Source organism: Halyomorpha halys, unplaced genomic scaffold, assembly GCF_000696795.3.
Source record: "Halyomorpha halys isolate HHAL.00 unplaced genomic scaffold, Hhal_1.1 Scaffold251.1, whole genome shotgun sequence".
In the NCBI taxonomy this organism is placed as follows: domain Eukaryota; kingdom Metazoa; phylum Arthropoda; class Insecta; order Hemiptera; family Pentatomidae; genus Halyomorpha; species Halyomorpha halys.
The window spans coordinates 1,342,710-1,368,092 of record NW_027106674.1 but is presented as its reverse complement, the minus strand read 5'-3'; the positions used below and the strand labels follow the sequence as shown (position 1 = coordinate 1,368,092).

The following is a 25,383-nucleotide window of genomic DNA, read 5'->3' as shown; positions in this document are numbered from 1 at the left end:
GCCTTATGGTTGAACTGCAATGATTCGTCTTTATGGACGTGTTGTTACTTTAATCCCCATTATGCTGCCAATATTTAATTTTATCAATACATTGAATATCTGAGGTATATATTATAAAAATAGTATTGACTAGTGGTTAAACACCACCTACAGTATTATTGATTCAAGAACAAGCTTAAGAAACTTGTTAAGGGATTTAAAAATCCTAAAAATAAAAATAAATAATCTAGCTCTGTGTGTATTTCTTCATTGGACGTAATGAGTTTTTTTTCTATATTCATAATTGTATATATTAATGGATTCTCCATGTAATGAACTCCAATATTATGAATTTCTCGATGTTACTAATTTTTTGAATACAAAGAAAAATTACCTCTACTAAAATATTCTTTCTAAAAATATATACATTAATAGTTCGTGTAAACAAACATTGATGAAACGAAATTAAAAATCTCTTGGCAAATAATGATTTACTTTTGTACAAAGAAGTTTTTTCAACGGCAATATCTCTTTAGTGGACCTCTTTGTAAAACGAACTGTCTCCTTCTCGACCTCAGTAAAATAAATGAATGTTTTTCGACATTATTCTTTGCGAGCCTTTTCCAGTCGTGTTATTATCCCTTTCCCGAACCAAAAGAAAACGGATTAACGTGAACTGCTGTTTAATAATATATGTTTGAATAAATAGTTTGAATGTTGAAACTATGAACTAAGAGCAATAAACATGTAACTCTAACAAGGGAATTGATCCACTGGGACAGGAGACCCTACGATCCTGAGATTTTTCTTTTATAGCCTAATAGCTAGTTCACTTTATGCGCCCAATAATACACGACATAAAGAGCTGTCATAGACCTTATCTTTCTCCCGATTACTTGAAATCCATTTCTTCACTTTTTGTTTACTGATATCCCGCTTTCTTCATGCTTCTTCTTTCTATACCGTGATCATTGTGGACCATATAGGAAATATGATATTAGAGATAGGTTCAATTATTTAAGAAAGTAGTAGAACAAAGTTGTCGAAGGATACTCTAAGAGACAAGTTGAATATATTCTACTACTAGTCGGTACATAGTAGTTGTACATAGTATGCCACAGAGAATCTGTTTTTCCTTCCTTCATATAAATAAAGTATATCTTACACCACTCTGCGATAGCATTTTTTAAACTATATAATCAGTTTTGCGTATTGTGGCATAACGTACCAATTTTTGTTTATGACGTACGTATTATTATATGTACGTATCTTATTGATAGTGTTATTGGTGGCAACCGGAAACGGTATGCATTAAGCATTAAATATTAAATTTAAACGCAGAAAAAACAAAAACAGAATTTTGAATGCAACCCAGCAGAGAAATATTCATAGTTTTTAAGAATTACATAGAATATGTTATGTATAGGTGAATAAATAAGTGTGTAAACCTCCATACAATGAATTCGTTCCATCGACATTCCACTGTAAAATACACAAAAATGTTTTGTAAACATTTTGGTACCCCAGGTCGTCAAGTTAAGAGGTGTTATAGAATACAAGAAGCCCGAGCCCCCATGATAGCACCTTTGTTGGGAAGGAAAAGGTGACGGCGTCTGGATGCCACGGTGACCCAGATGAGAGGTGGCTCTGACGTCAGTAAAATGGCACGCCAGCATCCGTATCGATCCAGGAGCTGCTCGCTCCTGTCGAGTCGTCTCCCTCATCCAGCACATTGGCAACTGATATCTTCAATTGTTTACCATATACATAGATACTTCATTGCTTATCAACATTAAATTTATTACCGGAGTGTTTTCTCTGATTATAAATTGCTAGCAATTCCTGATGGGAAAACAGTAAATATTACATGAGATCATAAAAAGAATTTTATCATGTGATATATTACATTATTACAAAGTTGAAAAATGAATTTTATTAGATGAGAAGTATTCAGTGACCTTTTACTAACCTCGTAGAATTTGCAATACTTGACCCCCTGCGGACTGCTAGTCGTACTCTTGGTTCCAACCATATTAGGGACGGTTTTAATCTTCAATAAACGTTTCGTAAATATGACACTGTAAGACCAAGAGCGCTCCTTCCTATACCGTTAGGGCTATTAATAGACTCGTAGCCTACTAGTTGAGTGCTCCGAGCGCTCTATGGAAGCACTCAAGTCTTCAAAGAACCATCTAATTGAACTGATTTACTTGATGAGCACTTTGCCACTCTTTCAGCTACTTTACTTGTTCTCTGCAATGGAATGGAATGTCGAGTTATTCTTTCTTTGCATTCCTCGAATGATAATTCAAGATGGACTGAATAATGTTTTCGAAATTATGTCTATTTGAAGTGAATCAGGTCTCTTAAGTTGGAATGCAAGATTTTTGAAAAACAATTTTATCCACTTACCATAGCTCCATATTTTCAAGGATTCCTTGTTCACCTTATTCTATTGAAAGTTCAGGGCTGATATCGGTTAGTTCAATGTCGCGAGGAACGCAATGAGCTATGAGAAAAACCTTCAGTGGCCGAGATATAAGCAATATATACTACTATTGTGTGTATAGTACACCATATATTATATATAAAATACAGTATATAATAGATATAGTAGCACTGCAGGGCAGTCTTCATTTGACTTCCCTCCAATTTATTTCTATAATTTGCATAGTAAATTATCCTCAACTCTCATCCAATCAATCTAGTTATAATTGGTTGGATAAAATTCAGTTTGAGAAGTTCTTTGAAGAATAAGGAACTTATACTAAGTTATATTTTTTTTTTGTAATAAAGAATAAAAAATACCCTGAACTTAAGGGAAGAGAGGATCATGTATTTATCTTTATTTCTCCTCACTACTGAAGGTAGATAAGCTTTGTTTATTCATGTAAAAAATGACAATTTTTTTTATGTTTTTGACATCTAGGAACTAAATTATTCTCGTATGTCTGTTGGACTGTAGTCTAATTTATATTGGGATATAATCCATGAAACTATTAATCCATTTCTTTATGTAAGTTAGTATCTAGATGGTCCCAAATCAATTCCATCTACTTCCACTTTACCATGCACCAACTTATTTTTCTGCCGCTGTCCCGTTTCGAGTACAGCTCATCCAAGCAGACAGTCAAAAATTTGGAAGGAAGTTGGAGGTGATTATAGACATGATCAATGATTAGTTTCACTTTCGTTAAATACCATTCTGTATTTTCACTTCCCAAGCAAAAAAATAATTCCTGCATACAATAATATTGGACTCTTAGATTTTATAGTCTAACGACGAATCATTAATCTTGAAAAAATGTAACTAAGTCTAACCACTTCAGTTTAATGATTCTAGTAATAGAAATATCCTGAAAAAAAAATCCAATAAATGAAATTTTCAGAAAATAAATTACAATAATACTCTACTGACTTTAGTAATTGGCAAACTTATAATTTTTATAGGACTATTTAAATCATAAATACGTTATAGAAACAAAATCAGAAAGGTTAAAATTGCAAGGACAATTTTAAGAAAAGTTGCAAAAAGAAAGTTGTGTGCAAATGTGGTAAGGAAATTTCTTAGAAATAATAATCTGGCAATTAAAATAATAAACAAAAGCATATTAGATTTATGAGAAACCAGATCACCAGCCTTCCTCATTAATCCCAGCTATTTTCAATTTTTTATTATGACTTCGGTTTTCCATGGGGAATTTAAACCAAGGCGCTTATCAACATATTAATGCATTTCTATAAAATAATTTTAAATTTAAAATCATTGTTTTTAAACATTGGCCGGCTCCCATGAGAAATTTTGAAAGGTAATCAGTTGTTTTCAAATGATGTAAACCAGTTTCAGACGATTGTCTTTTCAAACCAGTTATTTTCTCCCGGTTAACCGGTTATTTTTCCCCTTGGCCTGCAAAGCTACAAATCCCTTTCATTCATTTTTTTATTTATTTCAAATTCATAAGGAAAATCGCTGTTTGTGCTACTAGGTACGAAACATAAGTATTTAATTGGTCTTCTACGTAATGAAATAATTATCTTGGTAATTAATTTTTTTACCTTATTTCTGATATTATATTATCATACCATATTTCGTGTCATGTACCTGAAATATGATTATAAATGTAACAAAAACTTACTTTTAATACCTCATGAGTCCAAAAAAATTAACTATATGATTTTTGTATTAATTTAAAAAAAAATCAAGGCATAATTCTCTCTGCATCTCGTCTCTACCATCGTTTAATGGAACACCAAAAGATTTTATATTTTTTTAATGTAATAGAGACTTTTTCTTTATATTATATACTTCTATATCTTATCGGAAAGTCCCTATTTAATACTTCAGTGCAAAGTACTTTGATAAATAACATTATTTTATTATATTCACTGGGTAAGTTCCCTCTAGCTTTTCTATCCATATAAATTTTATTTCATCACTTTATTTATAAAAAAGGAACTAAAGAACCTATTGAAATATCAGTATCACACTGCCATTGACATTGACATTTCAATAGGTTGTTCAGTTTCCTTTTAATAAAAAAAGTGATCAAATAACATTTACATGGATATAAAAGACACAGAGAACTTGACCAGAATAATAAATATAACAAACTATCGTTGTATTAAAACAAAAACGTTCAGTTAAATAAAAAAAATATTTTGTTTTATATTAATACAAATTTTTTAGATAGTATTTTTCATTTAAGTATTTAGATTATAAAAAATTGTTTATACTTAGGAGATATCTTATCTTATATAACGATGTATTAACATAGTATTTCATAATAAACCTTTTTATATAAACAATACCGGCAATGATTAAACTTATCTCATTCATTACATGAGACTTTTTTTCTGAGTCTTTCACATGAGAAAGGACTGTTACGTACAAAATATGACTTTAGTCATTTGTTTAAATATGAGATATCCATTTTTTGTTTACTGGCTGCTTAGAGCAATTTGCTCTTTTTATGTTTTGGAATCAGTTTCTTTTGGGAAATAAGACTAACCAGGTTGTAATTATAGAAATCTAATGCTAGCAACGAGTTAAAAAATAAAAAATAGAATTTAAAATCAGCTATCATTTAGTCAAAAAAATGTAAGAAGGTATTACTGGTATTATGATTTATATCAAATATGAAACACCTTGAGTGTCTCAGGATTTGATTATTGTTATAAATGAGGTTAGTAAGGTTCAAAAGGTAATTATTTTTACTGGGCCCATGGCCTCTTATGCGGTACACATCCGGATACAGAGCTTGTACTTTATATATTATTTATCATTATCAGTTATTAACTATATTTTAGTTTTAACTATTTTAAACTGTTATGTTGAATACAGATAAGATTATAGTGCTGTTGAATCATGTATCTTACTTAAAGGAAATATTATTAATATTTTAAAAATAGAGACTATTTAGCTTAATTGCTTTTTGTCATTCATGATTCATAAATATTATCTTTCGATTACATTGTATTAACACCTAAAGTTTCTCATAGCTGATGACTTCATTAGAATAATCTTGTCTTTCTAGTCCACCGGGATATATAGAATAGTTGAAATATTTGTTTAATATATTCATCAATATTTACTACAATATATTTATAAAAATATATCTAGTAAATTTTATACTAGATCATAATGGTATGATACAAACATGTAGAGAAACTGTCCATTGGTAGCACTGTAATAACATTTCTATATTAGAAGGTCTCGAGGCCATCTTCTTTTCATGTACCTCGAAGGACTGGACTGGCAGGAATGGATGGGGAAGTTTGGAAGCAAGTGGGTTAGGGTGGTTAGGAAGTTTATAATGGAAGGATTAATATCTTGTTTAGAAATATTAAAACCTATATTTTTCATGGTTTATTGGTCAGCAATACATAGGAAATGATCTTAGAAAACAATTTTATCTGTTAATGTTTTAAAAATTCAAACAAAAAATAAACTTTACCTTCATTTCATTCAGCTAAATACAGATGACAGAATTTTTTTCTTAAATCATTAAGTATAAAATGATGTATGGTCATTAATTTCTATTCTTCCTAATAACAATCATTTATGATTGATGTTGATTGACATTTTCTCGTCACTCAAAATTCTCAGGTGTCGTATAATGTGTCGAGGAATTGATTCCTTAGGGATGTGTACACTGTATCTGTTTGACTAGAAGTTATATTTTTTTCATGCGATATATCTGAGATGTATGTTTTAAAAATGGTGAAGTATGCTCTCTAGAAAAGAAATCAGTGGGCTTTGGATGATGAAAGCCGTGGTTTGACAGACGGGTCCACTCAACCCTGAAATGACCACCTGGCATTAGTCACACGATTAGTCAGATCGTTGATGCTCAACACACTTTGGCCCCAAGTCCTTCGTGGGCTATTTTAGAATTGATTTATTTTATTTCAGAGAAAAGAAATTCAAATGTGTAAAAATTATATGTTGTTATTATGTATGTATATGTATATATGTGTATATGGTACTATAAAAACATACAATTGTAAATAACCATTTTTTTTCACTTCAATTAAAAATGGTTTCTCTACTTTTTTGCCTCATTGATAACCATGTTTATGCAGTATAAACCTGCAATATGTACATTATAATAAACAACTGCTAAATCTGCTGAAAAACAAGAAATAACATAAAACAAGCTATATAAAAAACTTCTAATATACTGTAAGAGCTAAAATAGCTAAAATAATTCAATAAAGAACTAATCTACCTCATAAGATCTGAACTAAGAAAACATTTGGAAAATGGATTAAAAATTAAACTGAAACCGAAATGAATATGGAATTAAATAATTTTTTACAAACTAGAAACAGTAACACTAAAAATGTATGTTGATAAAATCATGGTATGAGACAATTTTTAAGAAACTAAAATATGAATATGATTCTCACAATGAGCAACAAAAGAAAATAATCAATAACTGTATTTAAAAACTGATTGGCAGTAACAAAATAAACGAAACGCAAATGAATTAGTCAGTGACATATCTCGACTTGCGATAAATTATAAGATGCATTTTGATTGGGTTTATACTAAACCTAATCTTCTATCGTTAAAAAAATAATTAGAATTATTAACTGATCTGTTTGTATTATCAAAAAACATTATGAAAACAAATTTATTTTCACTTTACAGTTAACAACATTGCGGAGAACAAACAATGAAACATCCCCACTTAAATTTTTTCCTGGCCTTATGTGCAATTTACACTGCCTTTAAATTGGTTTAATAATCTGAAACTTTCATCTAACAACAATCTTATTTTATAAAATTGTTTCTTTTTAGTTAATAAAGGACTTCCTTTGAACAATGTTTTTTTCATTGCAAATGTTCTATGATTTTAATCTAGAATTTCACTTCTGTTGCATTTAATTTTGATTTGTGTTTTTTAATTTATTGAAATCTTTCAAATATGTAGTTATAGAATTTTACTGCCATATATGTAAAATAAAATTTGGTTCGTTGCGTCTTACAATGTTTCACCTTCAATTAGTCGTCACTTAACATAACTTATTATTAATATTATTCTCTTAAGGAAACTTATTTCCCAAAAATTCTTTCAAGGATTTCTGAAATGGGTCTTAAAAACCCAAATTGATACAAACACTTACTACCATGAAAAAAATTCAGTTAGCGTGCTTTACGACCGAACGGCTCATTTCTTAAAGATATTTCATCAGCTGTTTGATAAATGCATGAAATTAAATATAAATTTCTATAAAAATCCGGAATGGCATTCCTGTTACATTATGTAATGTGAAAATTCAAGGTCTATATCATTATTGCGTTTGCCTCCTTCACCTGACTTCTTTCCTACTTATTGTAAACATAATTTTTCAAAGCAATCAAAGCATCTTTTATCACCGCAGTGTTTCAAAATGGAAATCTGGTCAAATCCTTCTTGGGTTAAATTATTCAAAGAAAAAAAAAATTCTAGTAAAAGAAAGTAAACTTCATTGATAGATGGGAGGTAACCTGAATTTATTGTTAATATAACTTTACCTTTCAAATTTGTTTTTCTTCCATTTTCCTTACCTGTTAGATGGTGGTTCACTGAAATAATGTTTCAACTTAATGGTTAGTATTTCACCAATGTGATGAGAGCTACGAACTTACTTGCAAGAAATTAATACATTGCGTGTGTGTGTCGTGTAAGTGTGTATATGTATTAGTCAACTTTAGCCAAATTTTGTTGTTATAAACTAGTGCCTGGAGAGACAATTTAAGGGATAAATCCTATCGAATTAGTTGCTGCTACATAAATATTTGTATGTTGACCAATTTATTTTGTTGCTATAGCATCTATGTGGTTCGTAGTTAGAAGCGCTTACTATTACACAGCAGTGAAGGCAGTGATAGTTGAAGCACTATTTATTACTGCCACGTTGCCTCCTTAATATTCCCTAACATTGACTATTGTGCGGTTTATGGTTGTGTCTCTGAGGGTCTTGAAGCAAAATAATGTGATAAAAGTGATTAATCGCTTTATATGAATCATCTGCGGGGTCCCCAGGTACTCCTCTGTCACCCTATGTTATAAACAGTTGAAGTGACTTTACCCCTCCTCTACCAAATTATACAATCCCGACGTCCATTGTACATCTTCAACTCAGATCCTCAATCCATTCCCGCAACACCCGTTGACGGCCATCAGACTTTATATGTAGCTCCCCACCGAACCGCTGCCTTTGACAGATCTTTCGTAACCCGCTCTTCGTTCTATGGAATTCCATTCCTCCTTTCATTCGTAATATATATTCGCTCTAATACCCTTCCAACCTTCAAATCCCGTATCTTTAATCACCTCCTGTCCACCCCATTTCCAAATAATAACAATTAAAACTTTCAAATAAAATTTGTATATGGATAGAAATATAGAGGAAATTCAACATGGATATTATTGGAAGTTTTTATTTATTATGTCAATGTTTGTTTAGAATCTGTAAATATAAATATATGTTCATATAATTATCATTACTTCATCTTTTTTTTTTTTATTGTTAGAATATACCTTACGATTTATGATTTGTTAGAGAATATATTTTTTTTTTTACAGATGGCATTTCTGATTTTTTTTTAAAGCTTTAATTACTCCTTCTTGTTAATTATTTTTAGTTAATTAGTGTTTGATTCTTTTTCATTTTATTTTATTAGAAGTTAGGCACCTCTTGGTGGATGACAGTATTTAATCCGTTTTCTGTTTATTTATTTTTTCTTACACATTTTTTGTTAATTATTGTTTTTATTTTTTTTTTCTATTCCAATTTATTATTTCAGAGATATTTTATGATGTTTTATAATTTTGTATTATACTCTAAGTCTCTAAAGCCTATTGTCGATGCATGTATTATTATCCTATAGGGACTAGTCAGTCCCACATTAAATAAACAATATTATTATTCTTAAAGTTATATCTTCTTCTGAATGAGTTTAATTTGTAATTAGGTATTGTGAAAGAAAAGTATTATAAAAGAAAGGTATTTCAGATCTCCTTATGTATAATATGTTGGTATTTTTAATTATTAGTATTTATATTATTGACAATAATATGCTATTGTTAGCATTACAAGGCTAATAAGGAGAACACGAAATGTAATTAGAAGATAATTTAATCAGATACCTGATGATGGGGTGACGTCGTTATTGGTTTTAATAAAATAATTAAAACAAGGAAGATTACTTTTCATTCATCAGATCCAATATTATTATGAAATCATCGTGATTCTTTACTAATCAGATGTTTTAGGTTTTTCTTTAGGCGAATAGTATTTAGTGTATATTTCAAAATTCAATTTTCTTTCGTTGTATTCTAGTAGCATCTCGCAGTAGTTCCTTTACCTCTGCCGTTGGAAGGCTGGCGCGAGGTGGTTGACACCGACAGGAGCCGAACATCCTCGGACAGACTCGGCTCACCGATCCTCCAGCTCCAGGCTGGAAGTACCCAGTTCCACCATGGCATGGCATTCAATACATACCCTCTGTCGCGGGCGGAGACCAGGGTCAGGTGCCTGGTGAGTCCAATACACAATCATCGTGTCTCTTATCTTGTTCTTGTTGTTATATTGTCGGCGGCACAGAACACTATTACCTTGGATATATCTTGTTCTGGAACATCTTGTAGCTATTGTTATTATTGTTATGTTCTTGTTGATCTACTTTTAGTAGCTTCTATTGGAAAAAATGTTTTTTTTTTTAGAGGCCACAACTTCATCTATAAAAGTGTATAGTGAGGGTTGAGGTTTCGTATTATGTTTATGTGGAAGAAAAAAATAATGTTAATATTTACATGAAACTACAGATATATAATGAAACCAGTATATATTTCATGTAATTATTACTCAATAAATAACAAATCAATTTGTCTCTATGAAGTACCAGCATTCATTCGCATTTTATGTTATATAGGCGAAATTGTTTACATGGAAGTTATTCCATAGTGCCATATTCCTGGAATTAGGTTTTTGTATAGTATATATATATATATATATATCAATAGGCCTATACGTATACATAGCTTTATAAAAAAATAAAATAAGTTCTAAGAAGTGAAGGTTCTTCTATTTTTTGAATAACATTGTTGATATTCTATATCTAATACATTCTGGACTACTTTGATTATAATTAATTTTTCTTAATTCAGTGTTTACGTTTGTCGCAATTTAAGCCTTCGACATATTTATTAATTAATATAAAAATACCTGTAACGGTGGACTGTTGTTATTTGTGGATAGAAGGAATTTATTGTTGAGATAAAACCACTACTTTACTTGTCCAGAGCAATCTCAGTTAATATAATATTTGTTACTAACATGATTAACTCAAGAGGAATATATAATTCATACAAATGAGAAGGCGTTGTTTATTTGTATTTACTAGCAAAAAAAAAAAAAAAAAATGTTAAAGATATTTCTTATTCAATGTTCTTCGTCATTTGTCTGATAAATATTTATAATTTCTTTTCTTATATTAAGTGGAGTACTCGAGTACTTTTTAGTGAAAAATAAAATTATTTCATATGTTGAATCATCTAAATTCAAAAGATAATTAAATTAAATTTTTATTGTTTTCGCATTCAGGAGATAGCATTGAATCTAATTCTATGATAATATTGTGATTCACTAATAATTATTTCACAAATATTATGGGTTTTTATCAGGGTGGAAATCATGGTTTTAAATCCGATTTTTTTACCTGTTCTACCAGAAAAATATTATTACTCGACATTAGATATGGGGTGAACCTGGCGATTGGATGCCAATACTCACACTCATACTAATGTACCCTTCGGTCGGGAAACAGGCGTTGTTAACAGTCTTTAAAGGTCTCATTTATTTTTTAATTCATCCTCTTATGAAGCTTATTAATTATTTTATAATTTATAGCAGTTATAAAACATTAAGCTCATTCTCCGTCTACTCTCATAATGGATAATGACCTGTTATTGCCATCTAATTCGATTTGGGCTCAATCATTTAGAAAACTGTAAAATTAGTATTACATCATAAAAATCAGAAGTTGGATTTCTATCTAATTAGCATGGAAATGCTATTGAAGTGTTTGGAAACACGAGAATATTACCTTACACACTATATAACCTTTATATTATACGAAATTTTATGATTAATAAATCAGTTTTATTATGGATACTTAAGAAAATAATAACATAGATGAACATATAGAGTTCGTGGTTAGGAACGTAAATTTTCGGTTCTGATTCGCAAGAATCCTGAGAATTTCATTCCAGAGAGTTAGTTCTAGTTTGGGCTTCCCTCAGCTACTGAATATACTTAAATATTTGATAAAATCATGAACTAGATGGTATGTTTAGAAAATTTTGATAATTTGCGTGACGATAATATTTTAAATTCTCTGAACAGAAAATTCTTTTAAAAACAGAACCGGCTGGGTAAAGAGATGCCGAGAATCTTTCATAGGAATGCCAGGCAACGAAAATTTGTGTGTAAACTAAATTAACATTACTTTAAATTATTGTAAAATCAGGTAAGCGAAATAAAAAAAGTTATGAACATTATCGTCCCTCACTTCACAACTAAAACCCGAGCCGATATAGAAATACATGAAAAATTATCTATATTGCTTATCTGTTTTATTTATTTATATTTTCAGTAGAGTACAAAAAATGTGGTCCAACCACGGCCCTGTTTCATAATGAAAGCTAATAGTATTAGTTCATAGTACAAGTGTAGAAATTAGTGTGTTAATAATACTAATACTTATTATTTTCATGATAGGGATGACTATTAGTGATATTACAGGAATTAAAAAACGCTAAAGTACAAGTTACTATTGTACAAGTCCATATAATTGAATTAAGATAAATATACTATTAGTAAGACTAATAGTATTAGTTTGTACTTTATTATGAAGTAGGGCTCAGATGGCAATATCCATCAGTCGGTGGCAAAATAATAAACTGAAATGAAATATTTATTTGTAAGACTTTTCCGAAGAAGATCCGGTCGTACACGGAAGTGTAGTCCGCAATGGTATATAAGCTAGAACTATACGATTTTTTTAATTATTACCAGATATGCAACTAGCTCTATAATTAATATAATATAATTTAAAAAACAAACAATGACTGAAATATGGGTTATTTGATAAAAACAACTAATGATAGAACTATGCGGGAGTAGAGTGGTTCAGTGGTAAGGCACTGTGCTACTAACTCCGAGGACCCGAATACAACTTCGATCATAAAGATAATTATTTATTCTGTATTCAGCTTCATAAAATGTGTACCCTTAATTAGGAAAAAATCTTGCGTTAATTTTTTATATATAAACCACTATTATATAATGGATAGTATCTGGGGTTCAATTTTCGTTCTAATATGGATGGATGTATTATAATTATTACACCCTTCAATTTGTTCCAACATCATCTTGTTGTTGCACTGGACTTTAAGTTGAATTCAAACATTCCTTATCGCATTGAATCCAGCAACGATTTTATCTCCAGTTATTTGTCGCGCTTTCTTCCAATAAGCCGTTACCCAAGACATTGAGAAAACGAATTTCTTTAAATGGCGTTGGAAGTTAGGTTCCATTGGCAGATCTGTCTTCTCCAGGGAGCTGTACATGACTGCCGTAAGTACACTTCCATTCATTTTACTTAATCGCTGTAATTAATTATAAAACGCTACAAATTTTCGATTGATTGCCAATGTTCATTATATTAATCTTCTCACTAATTATCGCAGAGCATTATTTCCATTAGTGAAAATAAGGCCATTCAGAAAGAAGAACACGTCGAATAAAAATTCTTTCGGCTTGTGTGAAAGAAAACAACTTATATGAATAATTATAATTATTATTAAAATACTTTTTATCTTTTTTTTTAATTCAATTTCATTTAACTAATTTATAGCAACTATACACTTATTTCCAGTATTATTAACTGAATCATCTGTCTTCCGATGGGTCTTCATCTTAGCAGCTATGTGTGGTTTTAAAAAAGAGCGGTTTTAGTGGGCAAATTAATTTTATAATTTTCTCATATGGAAAATCTTACACCGATCAAATAAGTTCCGTTAAACATCGGTCCACAATAAACTAAATTAGGAACCGGAGCAAAAATACTTGGATATTGTTATTATCTTTTAAAATAATATTGATATTAGTTTGATAACTTTTGTTTGTTAGTTTATAAAAATAAAATTTTCTTATTATAAACAACTTTATTTTGATTGTTTGTTTTGTTAGTTGGATTCAGTTTTTAATAATAAATATTAATCAGAAAGACTAGAGAAACTAAGTTTTTAAAAGTGAAATATGATTAAATGTGAAAAAAATGACATTTTCATGCAGTTTTTGATGGAGTATTTTTAAATCTTGGAAAAAGTTTATAAGATATAGAAGACCTTAGTTAATAAACAGCTAAAAGTAAGCAGAATTTAAAAAAAAAAAAAAAAAAAAAAAACTCCCTTAAATACAATAATGATATATAGATATAGAATAAACCTCTGACAAGTTTTTCTTATTAATATATAATTTTGTATAAAATTAGGTAAACCTTAATGGTACCTTTCAAAGGTTTTTTTATCCTTTTTAATTGATATTTATTAATAAAACTTACTTTCATTTTTTCTTCAACAATCAAACAAAAAAAAACAATTTTTTTCTTAAAAAATTCAGTTTATTATATTACAAACCCATCAATTTTTTTTTTTTTAAATTGGACCAATTCTTGAGATCTATTTCGGAAAGGCATGGGCTATTAATAAAAGAAGATGGTGCAACAGTTAATAATTCCTGTTGACTCGAGTGTCCTTGCGTGTTGTGTTCTCGAATGAATATATGAATTAATGGTGTGCGGATTCTTGCTCTTCTTCCAGCTGTTCAATCACTTATCTTCCGTGAATCAAAATTATGTGTCTATTTGGAGATTCCTGGTATCAACCACATTCCATTAATCCAGCAGTCTCCTTTGTTTTGGTATCAAATTTATCTGCATCCATGCAGAAATCCTGCTCAAATCATGCTATCTGAAATTCTTGTCGAGCCATCATCATATACCAATGATCAAGGAATATAACAGCTTCCCCACAAATATCAACTAACCTCAATATGAAATGATACCTCCGTAGAATTCCAAATTTTACTGATTCCAAAATTTAAGAATCATACAATTATGACGACAGCGTGATTTTGTTTTATAAAAACTAATAAATGTCAGAAAGAAGGTTACACTATTTATATAGTATCAGGAAATGGTGAAGACGTGCAATACAAAGTTATTTCTGTTTGATTTATATGTTGCTAGTCCCTAACGGTAAATAATTCTTTCGTAATCGTAAATATGGTTGAAGAATGAGAACCGCATAGCAGGTTAAGGTACTTTGGAACAGTTCCAAGATCTAGTGCACGGTCTGGATTATAATACACAATTGTGTGCCTGGTATTCCTACCACTATACATTTACTGAACTCACTCATTAGATAACACTTCATCTTCACACCATTATGAGCGTTACTGAATCATCCTTACCGATTGTTGAAGTTCTTTATTTTTTCTATCAAACATGTTTATTTTTTGTTTTAGTATACTAGTTTTACTTATCATTTAGAATAGACGGTTGGAAAAAATTTTATTTTGTTTTAAACGAAGAACTAAATAATATTTATATTGATCCAAAGGTTACCGGTTCGCTTATTGTTGGTATTGACTAACCCCAAAGATTGTGGCGACACGCAAAAGTCCACACGTTTTAGCCTAGGGGTCACATTAACTCTCACAACAAGTCCTAAAGGCCACGACCTAGAGAGATTTTTAAAAAAAAAAAACATACGTTTCATCAATTATAGTTAAAATTTTCATTATTAATATCAATGTCAGTTTTCCTGGTTCTTAATTGTTTCTTGTACAAGAATATGTTTGATTGTTTGAATGTTTGATTATTATTTTTTATGATTTACTTACAATATAAATTTTACAATGTGTTCAAATTAAGTCTTGGTGGTCCAGATTGTTAGTTATCTGTAAAATGGTGGAGTTAAAGTTAAAAGAGCTGTGAAGGCCGGGAAATTATTTAGCAGACTTTAACTTCCTGTCCGCTGGTATAAGTTTAGTGAGGAACAGAAATGAAGCCAAAAGAGTAGTCAGATCATCAAAAATGAGGATTTCAAAAAAGAGGATATGAGATGAATTCAGCTGGGCCAAACTACACAGAAAAAATTTATAAGTTCTAAGCTAGAAGCCTCATGCTACTAAGGCTTTGGTGGGTACAAAAGGCAAAGCCTGTGATGATGATAAATGATGCACATGGGAAGTTGGTGGCCGACTGAACTTTTGGAAGTTTGGAGATAGTTCTTTCAGGAAAAAAACAGTAGAGAAGACCGTTGACATCATAATCATACTATACACTCGTATTATCCCGCTATTGATGTTGAAAGCGAGGAAGATGAGGTGTAATAAGCGGTCTTTGAAATTAAGCTGAGAAAAGCCTATGACTAAATGGTATAGTCCGAGAATGTATAAAAAGTTGAAATTAAAAAAAAGTTAAATGCGTCCAATAAAAGTTAAATGTCCTTCTCAACGATTTGGGACTTCCGAATGCCGATAAATATTTTTTGTCCAATAATGCTACCGCGGCGAAAAACGTTTGGGAGGCGCCGTTGTAGAATAAGGACATGTCAAAGAGCCAAGATGCTTTTAGAACCTAAAGACATATCCTGGAGCACATTTTTTCTTTATAGATGGCATTGGAAAATGCATGGGATCATGGAGAGGTAGTCTATCTGTCTTTGTTCTGCGACAGGAGATATGCGATGACTAAAGGAAGAGTGCCAGCAAATCAAGTGAAAGTCATCAAATCCATATACCAAGAATCAAAGGTTATTGTGGACTGAATGGCCAGACAATAAAATCTTTCGACTTTTGTCATTCTGAAGGAGTAAAGCTAAGGTACAAACCTTTGACTTTCTGAATCCTTTGTTTTTTTATCTTTTTTGTAGATAATGTGTATAAGGAAAACCCTAGTAGATGTTTTTGAGTTTAATCCCAGTTCTTGAATATATGTAGAGCCTTAGAAATATGTAGAGCCAAACTCCATTGATTGTAACTCGGTATTCCTTCCAATGCCAATTTATGTATCAAAGAGTTGGAAAAACCCTCGTCAAACCCGCGTCAGCCACAGGATCATATCTGCTTGAAATGTGTTCACTTTCTCCGTTTAGCCACTTTATATCTCCATATAAAACCTTCAACTTTTGGAACTGTTTGATTTCTGTTGTGTCTCGACAGTGGCATATATGGTCTATTTTTAATGTATTTTATTTTTCTATCTCAAGTTCTTCAGCGCACCTAAGTAAGGAATTTTCAATAGCAGGTAATGTTTTTTTTGGGGGGTACTGTTAGTAAATCAGCGTTTAAAACGAATTTATATCGGACACTTTTTTTTGTAAGTGTAATCACCAAAAACCACAAATACTTTTTTTTCGATTTGCGTGCAAAAAGAGCATAAAATCGAACAAACCCATTCAACAAAATTATTCGAAAAATCAGCTCTCCTTAATGATCTGTCGTCATAATTGAGACATTTATTTGTTGAGGGGCCATTTTAGTACCTTCGGTCAGTCGAGTAAACTTAAATGGTTTCAAAACTAGAGATCTGATTTTAGTTCAGTAAAAAAAAAAAAAAAAAAAAAAATGTTAAATCGTACAATAAAACTCCAAAATGTGTAATTTTGTATACAAAACACCCACATACTGCTGAAATCAACTTTAATATTTAATTTATAGGTAATATTTTATAGGTGGAAACCGTATCTAACCTTGATTGAATCAAAAGAAACTGTATATGAAACATCAAAAGTAAAACTGAAATATGAAATTGCACCTAACCACTACAAAGACAGACGAAATGAAGGCCTGGAGGCGCAGGGAGAATCCAAATTTAAAAAAAAGAACAATGAACTTTTGTATGACAATGACACATATTCGAGAATGATTGTTTCATAGTTACCCAAGACCACTTATTAATACTATTCCTAGAATTTTTTTTCATCAAATTGTTTATGTTGAATCAGTCTCATTTTAAACGATGCTGTACCTTACCTCATATATTTCTATTTCACGCTTTAAATACAATAAAGAAAAAAGTAAATGTTACCGTACATTATGTGAATATCATATAAGAAATTAGGTTCAATCATTTAATTCTCAATACATCATTTCGAAGATCGTCTATCGGGTAGACAATAGGTTTAAATCACGGTACTCGATGGGATAAAATTTGCAGTAACATGGAAATCCTGTCTCAAGATATGATTTTAAAAGAGCCTTCTTGCCTGTTGCAACTACAGTTGGTTTTCCCCCTCCCGCAGATCGCGGCAGTAACCTAAACAAACTAGAACTATTGGCAGGGAAAGAAATAATTGAACTGATATCATGAATCATTCAGCTGAATATTATTTTTTTCGAGCCAGTGTTATCTAATTGATTTTTGGCTCAAATTTGCAAATGTAACAATGATTTCGTAGTTGAAATTCGAAATTAGAACCTCCTTTTCATGACTCTCAGTTCTATCGAGGTTCCACCGCCTTTGATGCTAGGGATCCATCACTAATTATAAACAATTCTTACGAGATACTTGAAATCTTCTCATCGAATTCTAAAACAATATTGTATAAGATACAATATCTTCAGATTTTTTTTCCATTCCACTTACCCATTTTACGCAAATCGTCAAAAACCATATAAAATTACTTTCGATTTTTCTATATTCTTCCCCTTAGGACGGATTTAAGATGTGCTGAATATAGATCCGTCTTAAAATCTTCTTCACTCCATAAAAAAAAGTTCTCCATTCCATATGAAATTCTAGAGTATCACTGACGAAGAAGAAACAAGTGGAGAAAGTTAAAAAATTAACGAAATCCTAATATATATATATATATACTCTGTATTTTACTGTGCAGTTGTTATGACACAGAAAATTCCAAAAATTGTAGAGATAAAAATTATATAAGATTGAACCTTTATAATGGGACATCGTAAATATGTATTACAAATTTTATTATCTACCTCAAGAGTAATAATTAACCAAAATTCAGTTAAACAGTTAAATAGGCTATAACACACCTTAATTGGAAGATATGTTAATAAAATAAAAACCACAATTAAAGCACCTTCTTCACATCTCATGAGGTTCCGATACCAACCTATCTATGGGCATCGGATCGAAACGTCTTAAATTACGTCAATCATTTACCGGTTTTATAGAATTAAAATTTAACTGTTAAGGTGGATAAAACAATTTGTTATATATAGGGATAGGATGTTCCATTATGCAAGTTCAAGTCCTTATACAATTTTTGAAATTTAGATTAATTTATTTCTGTCATAAAGGTTGTTTCGGTTATTTTAGAATTTTCTCCAAAAATCAAGAGTAATTTCTTAGGGAATGCAGTACTTTTGGTATCTGATAGTCTCGTCTTGAAGGGGAGAAATAATAAAAACCGGTGTTCGATAATTTGCTTACAAAGGGTGCGGAAAATCGAAAAAAACCTAAAGAATAAAATTGTTTTAGATTTCAATTTTCCGTAAGAAGATGTCATCATCAGAGATCTGATTTTCGTGTAATAGTAATAAATAAATATTCTAAGATGTTGATAAGGTGTTTCATTCATATTGATCTATGACCTGTTTACTAGAATTAGAGTGAATACGAAAGCTGTACTTTGTAAGGTGTTTAGAATGAACGGCTTCTAGTCGTGTTGCTACTTGCCCCAGAGACCGAGAGACGATCCTGAGCCATGCGCTGAGGGCCGGACTATACCTCACCGGATCGATGTCTTGCAGCCTGGTGGCCAATTGCCCTCGGATCAACTGATCAACTCCTCTGTGGGATCGATTCCCAATTACTGACCATAGAAATTGGAATTAGAAAAAACTATATATTCCGAGGGAAAAAAAAACAAAAAAAAAAACGCAATTCAGGAATATTAAAGGATACGTCAATTAGTAAACTTATCGTGCCATGCCTTGAATAGTTTCTGCCGTGCAGAGGGCCTTAGCTAAAAATAGATTAGTCCACGTGTCTTGCTCGAAAAATCAATTTAAATAATAAAAATAATTCCTTCTATTTAGAATAAGCAGTTATTAATTTGTATTCGAATTATATTTATTTTTAGTTTCAAGGTTAAGCAATATTTTTTGAGTTTAAAGATTTTGTAGACGTTTTCATAAAATTAAATTACGCTTTACTTAGCCACGATTCGATTTTCGCCTAGAGACTTTGCCTTAAAATATAGGTTGGTAGGCAATTGATGAAGTATGCATTAGATAGATATTCACCTTCATCCATAGCTATCTTCTTTTTTTCTGTTCTCAGATTGTAAGTCAATACATATTACTCCACAAAATAAAAAGTATCGTTTGTACTGCTTTATTTTTTAATAAAAATTCAAATCAAAGTTATTAATTGGCCTGCAATATGTTAGGGTGCATGTTAATACTTAACTCCTAAGCATCGTATTTTTTCTTCTAATTCAATGGATCTAAAGGGTTTGATGTATAGTGGGTTGGTAACTACCATATAATTATATCTTGTACTGCATTTCAAATGCATTTTAAGAGGTAAATGAGGAAAGGGGTTCGCCTGAAAATTGGCAAATTGGTTGAGTCTGCTGCCTGATGATCAGATTTCGTAATGTCGGCTGTCAGTAAGTTAGTAATCCTCAGTCGAGTCTGAGTCTGTTTGTGTGTGTCTGCCACCTTTGTGGTCGTCCTGTCGGTCATCCACCAGCCGTCCAAAATAATGGGTTCCTACAGTACTGGAGGCTGTCAAAAAATTTGATATGTCTCCTTGATATGAATTCTGTCACAGTCGGTAGTTCGAGTGTCGTATGTATGTAACATCGTATTGTTACATTCTACTCAACACCAGGATTTACCTATTGTATTTTGAGACAATCACTGTTTTCCAATGCTAAAATTTATTCTAAATCAATTTGAACCAATAATGATGAAGATAGACACAAGAAACTGATAATTCCATGATACAGATCTTAATTGTAATAATTAAAAAAATTGTCTTTAAAAAAATTCCGATCATAGTAAAGGTGCCAGTGACAACCATACAAGGAAAAGGAACGAAATGTTTAAAAATAAATGGTTGATTGGCAATGTTACAAAACGAGGAATATAGCATTTTAGAAACTGAATATTCATGACAAAGCAAAATAAGATATTATTTATTATATTTATTTAAATTTGCGAATTTAAATAAATATAATAAGATTTAAGATTCGAAATAAGATTGTGGTGTGTATCACGTAACCTAGTACACGTGACCTAAAAAAATATTTTCATTCACGTAAGTAAGTATAGATTCCACACTACATCTGCCGGGTAGAAATAAAATAATATTAATAAATTTAATCTGTTGTTTGACAATAAAATGTATGGTGAGTGCTGTGTTTGAATTAATAATGAATTATTTTCACTTTTTTCCTCCAAGTTTTGTCGAATTGGACAAAGCCTTTTGAAATATAGGTGTATCAAGGAAAATACGTTTGCCCAGATTGCGAACAAGCATTAATCTGCTAACGAGGAAAACTTTATAAACAACTTTAATTATCCTTTGTATGAGTTTTTGTCTTTGCCTATCTAGAATGCATTCCTCGCCTCAGCATCTGTCAGATTAGGTCAGAAAGAAATTTGTGTGGTCAAACAATTTGTCAGCACATGGTTTGATTTTGCTTTTATAACCTTTTTAGAGGAAACCCTGCAATTGTATTCCTCCATTCATGTTCAAATACGCCTAATACTAATTCTATGATCTATTACTTTATCTAGTAAATCTTTTCTAGATTTACTGGTTTGAACATTATATAAATTGTAAGGTAACCGTATTTCTCCCCTCCTCCCTCTCATTACTTATAAAACGTTATAAGCTATCTCATTACTTATAAACTACTTTTATATTTTATTTTTATCTATAGGACAAAAAATTTGTTCAAATTTTCAAAAGTTAAATAAAAACATTATTATTAAAATATTATGAAGAGTACTTAACAATACAAAATTTATTATGAACTGCTGCCTAAACATCCCAGAACTCTCTGATCATCAACAAAGAGCTAATGGTTGTGTTATGATTTGAATTTCTTTTTGGGTAAAATCTTCTAACATTTCAGTATGAAATCCTTTCATTTTTTTTTCACTAGAGCTACTTCTCTAACTTTATTTACCTCCAATTGTTTTTTATTCTAAAAAAAATATAAGAAGAAATTCAGAACTCGCCTGCCCTAAAAAAATCCTGAATCTAATAGTTAAAAAAATATTAATATATATTTTTACTTTTTTTTAACAATTCGTTTACTTGCCTAATCTATGCTATAAAATGTGGAAACTAACCCTTCGGAAGATTTCAATTAGTGGAATAACAAGAGAGGAAAGCCCCACCATAAAAATTTTAGCCATACAGGTTTATTACCAGTACTTATAAAACCAGTCATATAATTACTACTGAAGTGACGGATTCAATCAATATAATATTATTTTACCCATCGTCAGTCCGGTTTAGAGATTACCGTACTTCGGACCGGCCGTATCATGATCATTGATGATTCTATTTACATGAACAGCCAGACACGTGTGCTTTGTACCTGTCCTGGTTGCAACAAATACATAACAAAAATTCTTGTATTTGTATTGAACCACAATACGTTGTTGCTTACAACAATATGTTGTTGACTCATTGTAGCCGATGTTTTCGTCATTACTGGCCAATTGGACAACCTTGAGAAGTTGCGCTCATGACTATTAGATGCCTCAAGGAAGCACATTTATCAATTTACCCATTCCTTTGTTATGGTATTCTTAGTAGCGTATACTTGTTAGGTTGTTGGATGAAAGAAATCTTTCCTCACCACTCCAGTACTCTAACAATTACCGCAGGCACAATGAGCGTTTCAGTCACTAATTAGCAATCGAACAATAAGTAATAAATCTCGGGAGTTATTGCTTAGTGCCGAAGTTAATTTACTCAAGGGCTAGCAATTTATTTTCAACTTTTCAATATCCCCTATGTCCCTCAGACCCAGGAAGTAGTTGCTGTTTACTTCCTCGTCAGGCTTCCTCGTCCAGATGCTGTCACCGGCCTCTTGCTTATTGGCGTTGCCAAACATGATCGGGTTGTACCGCATCGTAAGAGGGGAGCTTGCTGTCTTGTAAGTCAGTTAGCAGCTATTGATCTGATCAGTGAAAGCGTAAAAGGACGAAAGAATCGACTGTTTCAAAAGTGAGAATAACAAAAATGGCTAAACCTATAGCAGTTCTAAAGCTGTTTCATACATAAACTGCAACCCAACATAATTTTAACGCAATAAAAATGTAGTTTATACTGACATTAGCCGTCGGTTTTTCATTTATAAATCCTAAACGGTTGATCGTAATAAACAAATTACAAATAAAGAACATTAAATTATGCTCCTAAAACAACATCATCTAATATTCCGGCCTACTGATATGGTAATGAACCACCTGGTTGTACACGGTCTTCAACAGACCACATTGAAGGCCGAGCAAAAATACAGCAATATATGGTTTATCACCTCACTACTTTGCCTAAATTTCCAATTTCTTACTTTATCAATCTAATTAGCTGCTTAGTATCCGTTTTATAACAGAAATACGTTTCCATGGTTAGTTTGGATCCATATGCAATATTATGGCGTGATATACTCAATTTTGGGCAAAATTTGGAAAACAATTTCATATTTTGGTCTAGGACGATTTACAGTTTACGGCATACTAAACTACTACTACTTACTAAACTGAATTAATAAGTTAGGATACTCATTTGACGCAAAATTTAACGTAATATAATTGTTTTAATATTATTTTTTCACTTACATCATTTAGGAGTTATAGGCTAAAATACAAAAAATATACCTGATTGGGTACATTATTAACTAATTAGCCAATTAGTTATCTATTTTAGAACCACTAAAACTGAATAAAACTATTTTTTTTAATTATTTGCAGATTTATGTTCTAGGAACTGGATACATCCCGGCAGGATTGTCCTACTTTTTTGTTCCCTAAAAGGTGTCCCGTGAGCATTTATCTCATGGTAGATGATTTGTACTGTTGTTATATTAGTAGATGTGATGGATGATAACAAAAATATTTACGATTACTTTCAATACAATTTAAAATTGAAATTGTACTCATCCATCAAGGGCTGAAGAATCCAGATTTAGTAAAAGCTCTAAAATCTTCTTGCCTCACACATGATTTAAAAAAAAAGGTCTAGATGAACAAAATGCTTAAATGAGAAAAAATAGAGTGGTTTATTAGTAAATTAGTGGTTTACTGGTGAGAGAAATGCTCTGTCTTACCGTTGCGAGGAGACCAGGGCAAAACTGAAATGAGTAAGTAGGGAAGTAAAAGAAGGGGTAACATAAACAAGCGGCAATAACATCATCAAAGGGTTAACGGAAGGTAGACAAAACAAATGAAGCACTAGGAAGATATAAACATTTCCCAATATAAGCAAAATGCTCTCCCGGGTTAATGCACCTAGCTCCAGTAGTATAATATACTGGACGCCCTGCTCTCAGATCAGCGATTCGGTACCTCTCAATTTGGAGAAAAATATAGTACACTAATTTTACACCTTCCTAAATATACATTTTTATTCGAATAACATTTGGACTACTGGTTATCGATGCAAATATCGGGATGATTCCATCCAAAATGGCTATTGTTAGATGAGCTTCCTTGAGTTATCGAAGCCCAGAGCAGATCCAGGAGGCGGATGGACAAGGCCAGAACGGCAGCAGCTCCTGGGTCATGGCCAACGAGGTAGGAACAGCTGTCAACCGCTCCGTACCTCCCAGCATTTATTTCTACTCCCGTGACGTCTCCCCTTCCCGTTACATTTCAATACTTCTCTCTTCCTTTTTGGTGTTTATGAACAATACTAACCTGACACACTACCATACAGCGGACCCAGCAAATGAAAGGGTAACTTCCTCTTTTTTGTATATATGTTTATTTATTGGGTTGCAAACAAATTCGTAGCGTTTTTTACAGGTGATTTCAATAAAAACTTCAGATTCTTGTAAATATTTTTAATTAATTTTGTATGACCTATTTTGATCTATTACATGTTGCCATCTTCAGGAAATTTTTTAATTCCGTCTTCTCAGATTTTTGCGCAAATGAGCGTTTTGCTTCCTTTGTTCCTCTATATGCGTTTTGCAGTATTTATTACAGAATTAAAGTTTTTTCCGTTAAGAGGGTTTTGAAGGGTCCAAAATATGTGAAAATCTGTTGGGGCAAGGTCTGGTGGATGGGGGATCACATCCCAGCCAAACACTAATAATTTCCGGGTCTGCAAAGACACGTGCGGACGGGCGTTATCGTGATGGAAAACTATGCCTTTGCGCTTATGAGACACGTGCATGAGATATGCTAACCGTTTCTTTGATATCCCCTGTCGTAGAGTGAGGGTTGTCTGTGACCAATACTTGAATTTGGTCATCATCAAAAGTTGAAGAACGACCTGAGCGCTTTGCGTCTTCCAAATCAAAATTTCCGGTTCTGAATCGAGCAAACCACTTATGGACGGTGGTTTCTCCTAAGGCATCATCGCTATACACACTGCAAAACCATCTGTGCAGCGGTTTTCCTTTTCGGAAATAAAAGGGGTATTCATGATGTTGTGTTAAATGTTATATGTTTTACCATGTTAAATGTTATAACCATAGGATTGTGAGCAGCCCTATTTGAAGTCAAATTAAACGTTAAATGCATAAGAGCCCCTAGCGGATTTCTCAGCAACTTGTTGTATAAGCCTTATGTTTATAACCTTCCTTCCAGACCCTCATATTATTGTTTACTTCAGTTTTG

General features: G+C 31.6%; 1 protein-coding gene across 5 annotated transcripts in view; it reads left to right on the top strand.

The window, feature by feature from the left end:
• Dyrk2 (Dual-specificity tyrosine phosphorylation-regulated kinase 2) overlaps positions 1-25,383 on the top strand; it is a 279,497-nt gene that overhangs the window by 185,562 nt on the left and 68,552 nt on the right. Inside the window, exon 1 of one of the 5 annotated variants that reach the window (XM_067045038.1) lies at positions 9,818-10,008. The exons of the other annotated variants lie outside the window; for them this stretch is intronic. Coding sequence (XP_066901139.1) covers positions 9,955-10,008 — 54 coding nt within the window. The 5' untranslated portion in view covers positions 9,818-9,954. Of the gene's footprint in view, positions 1-9,817; positions 10,009-25,383 lie in introns of those variants that run through there. 5 annotated transcript variants of the gene reach the window in all.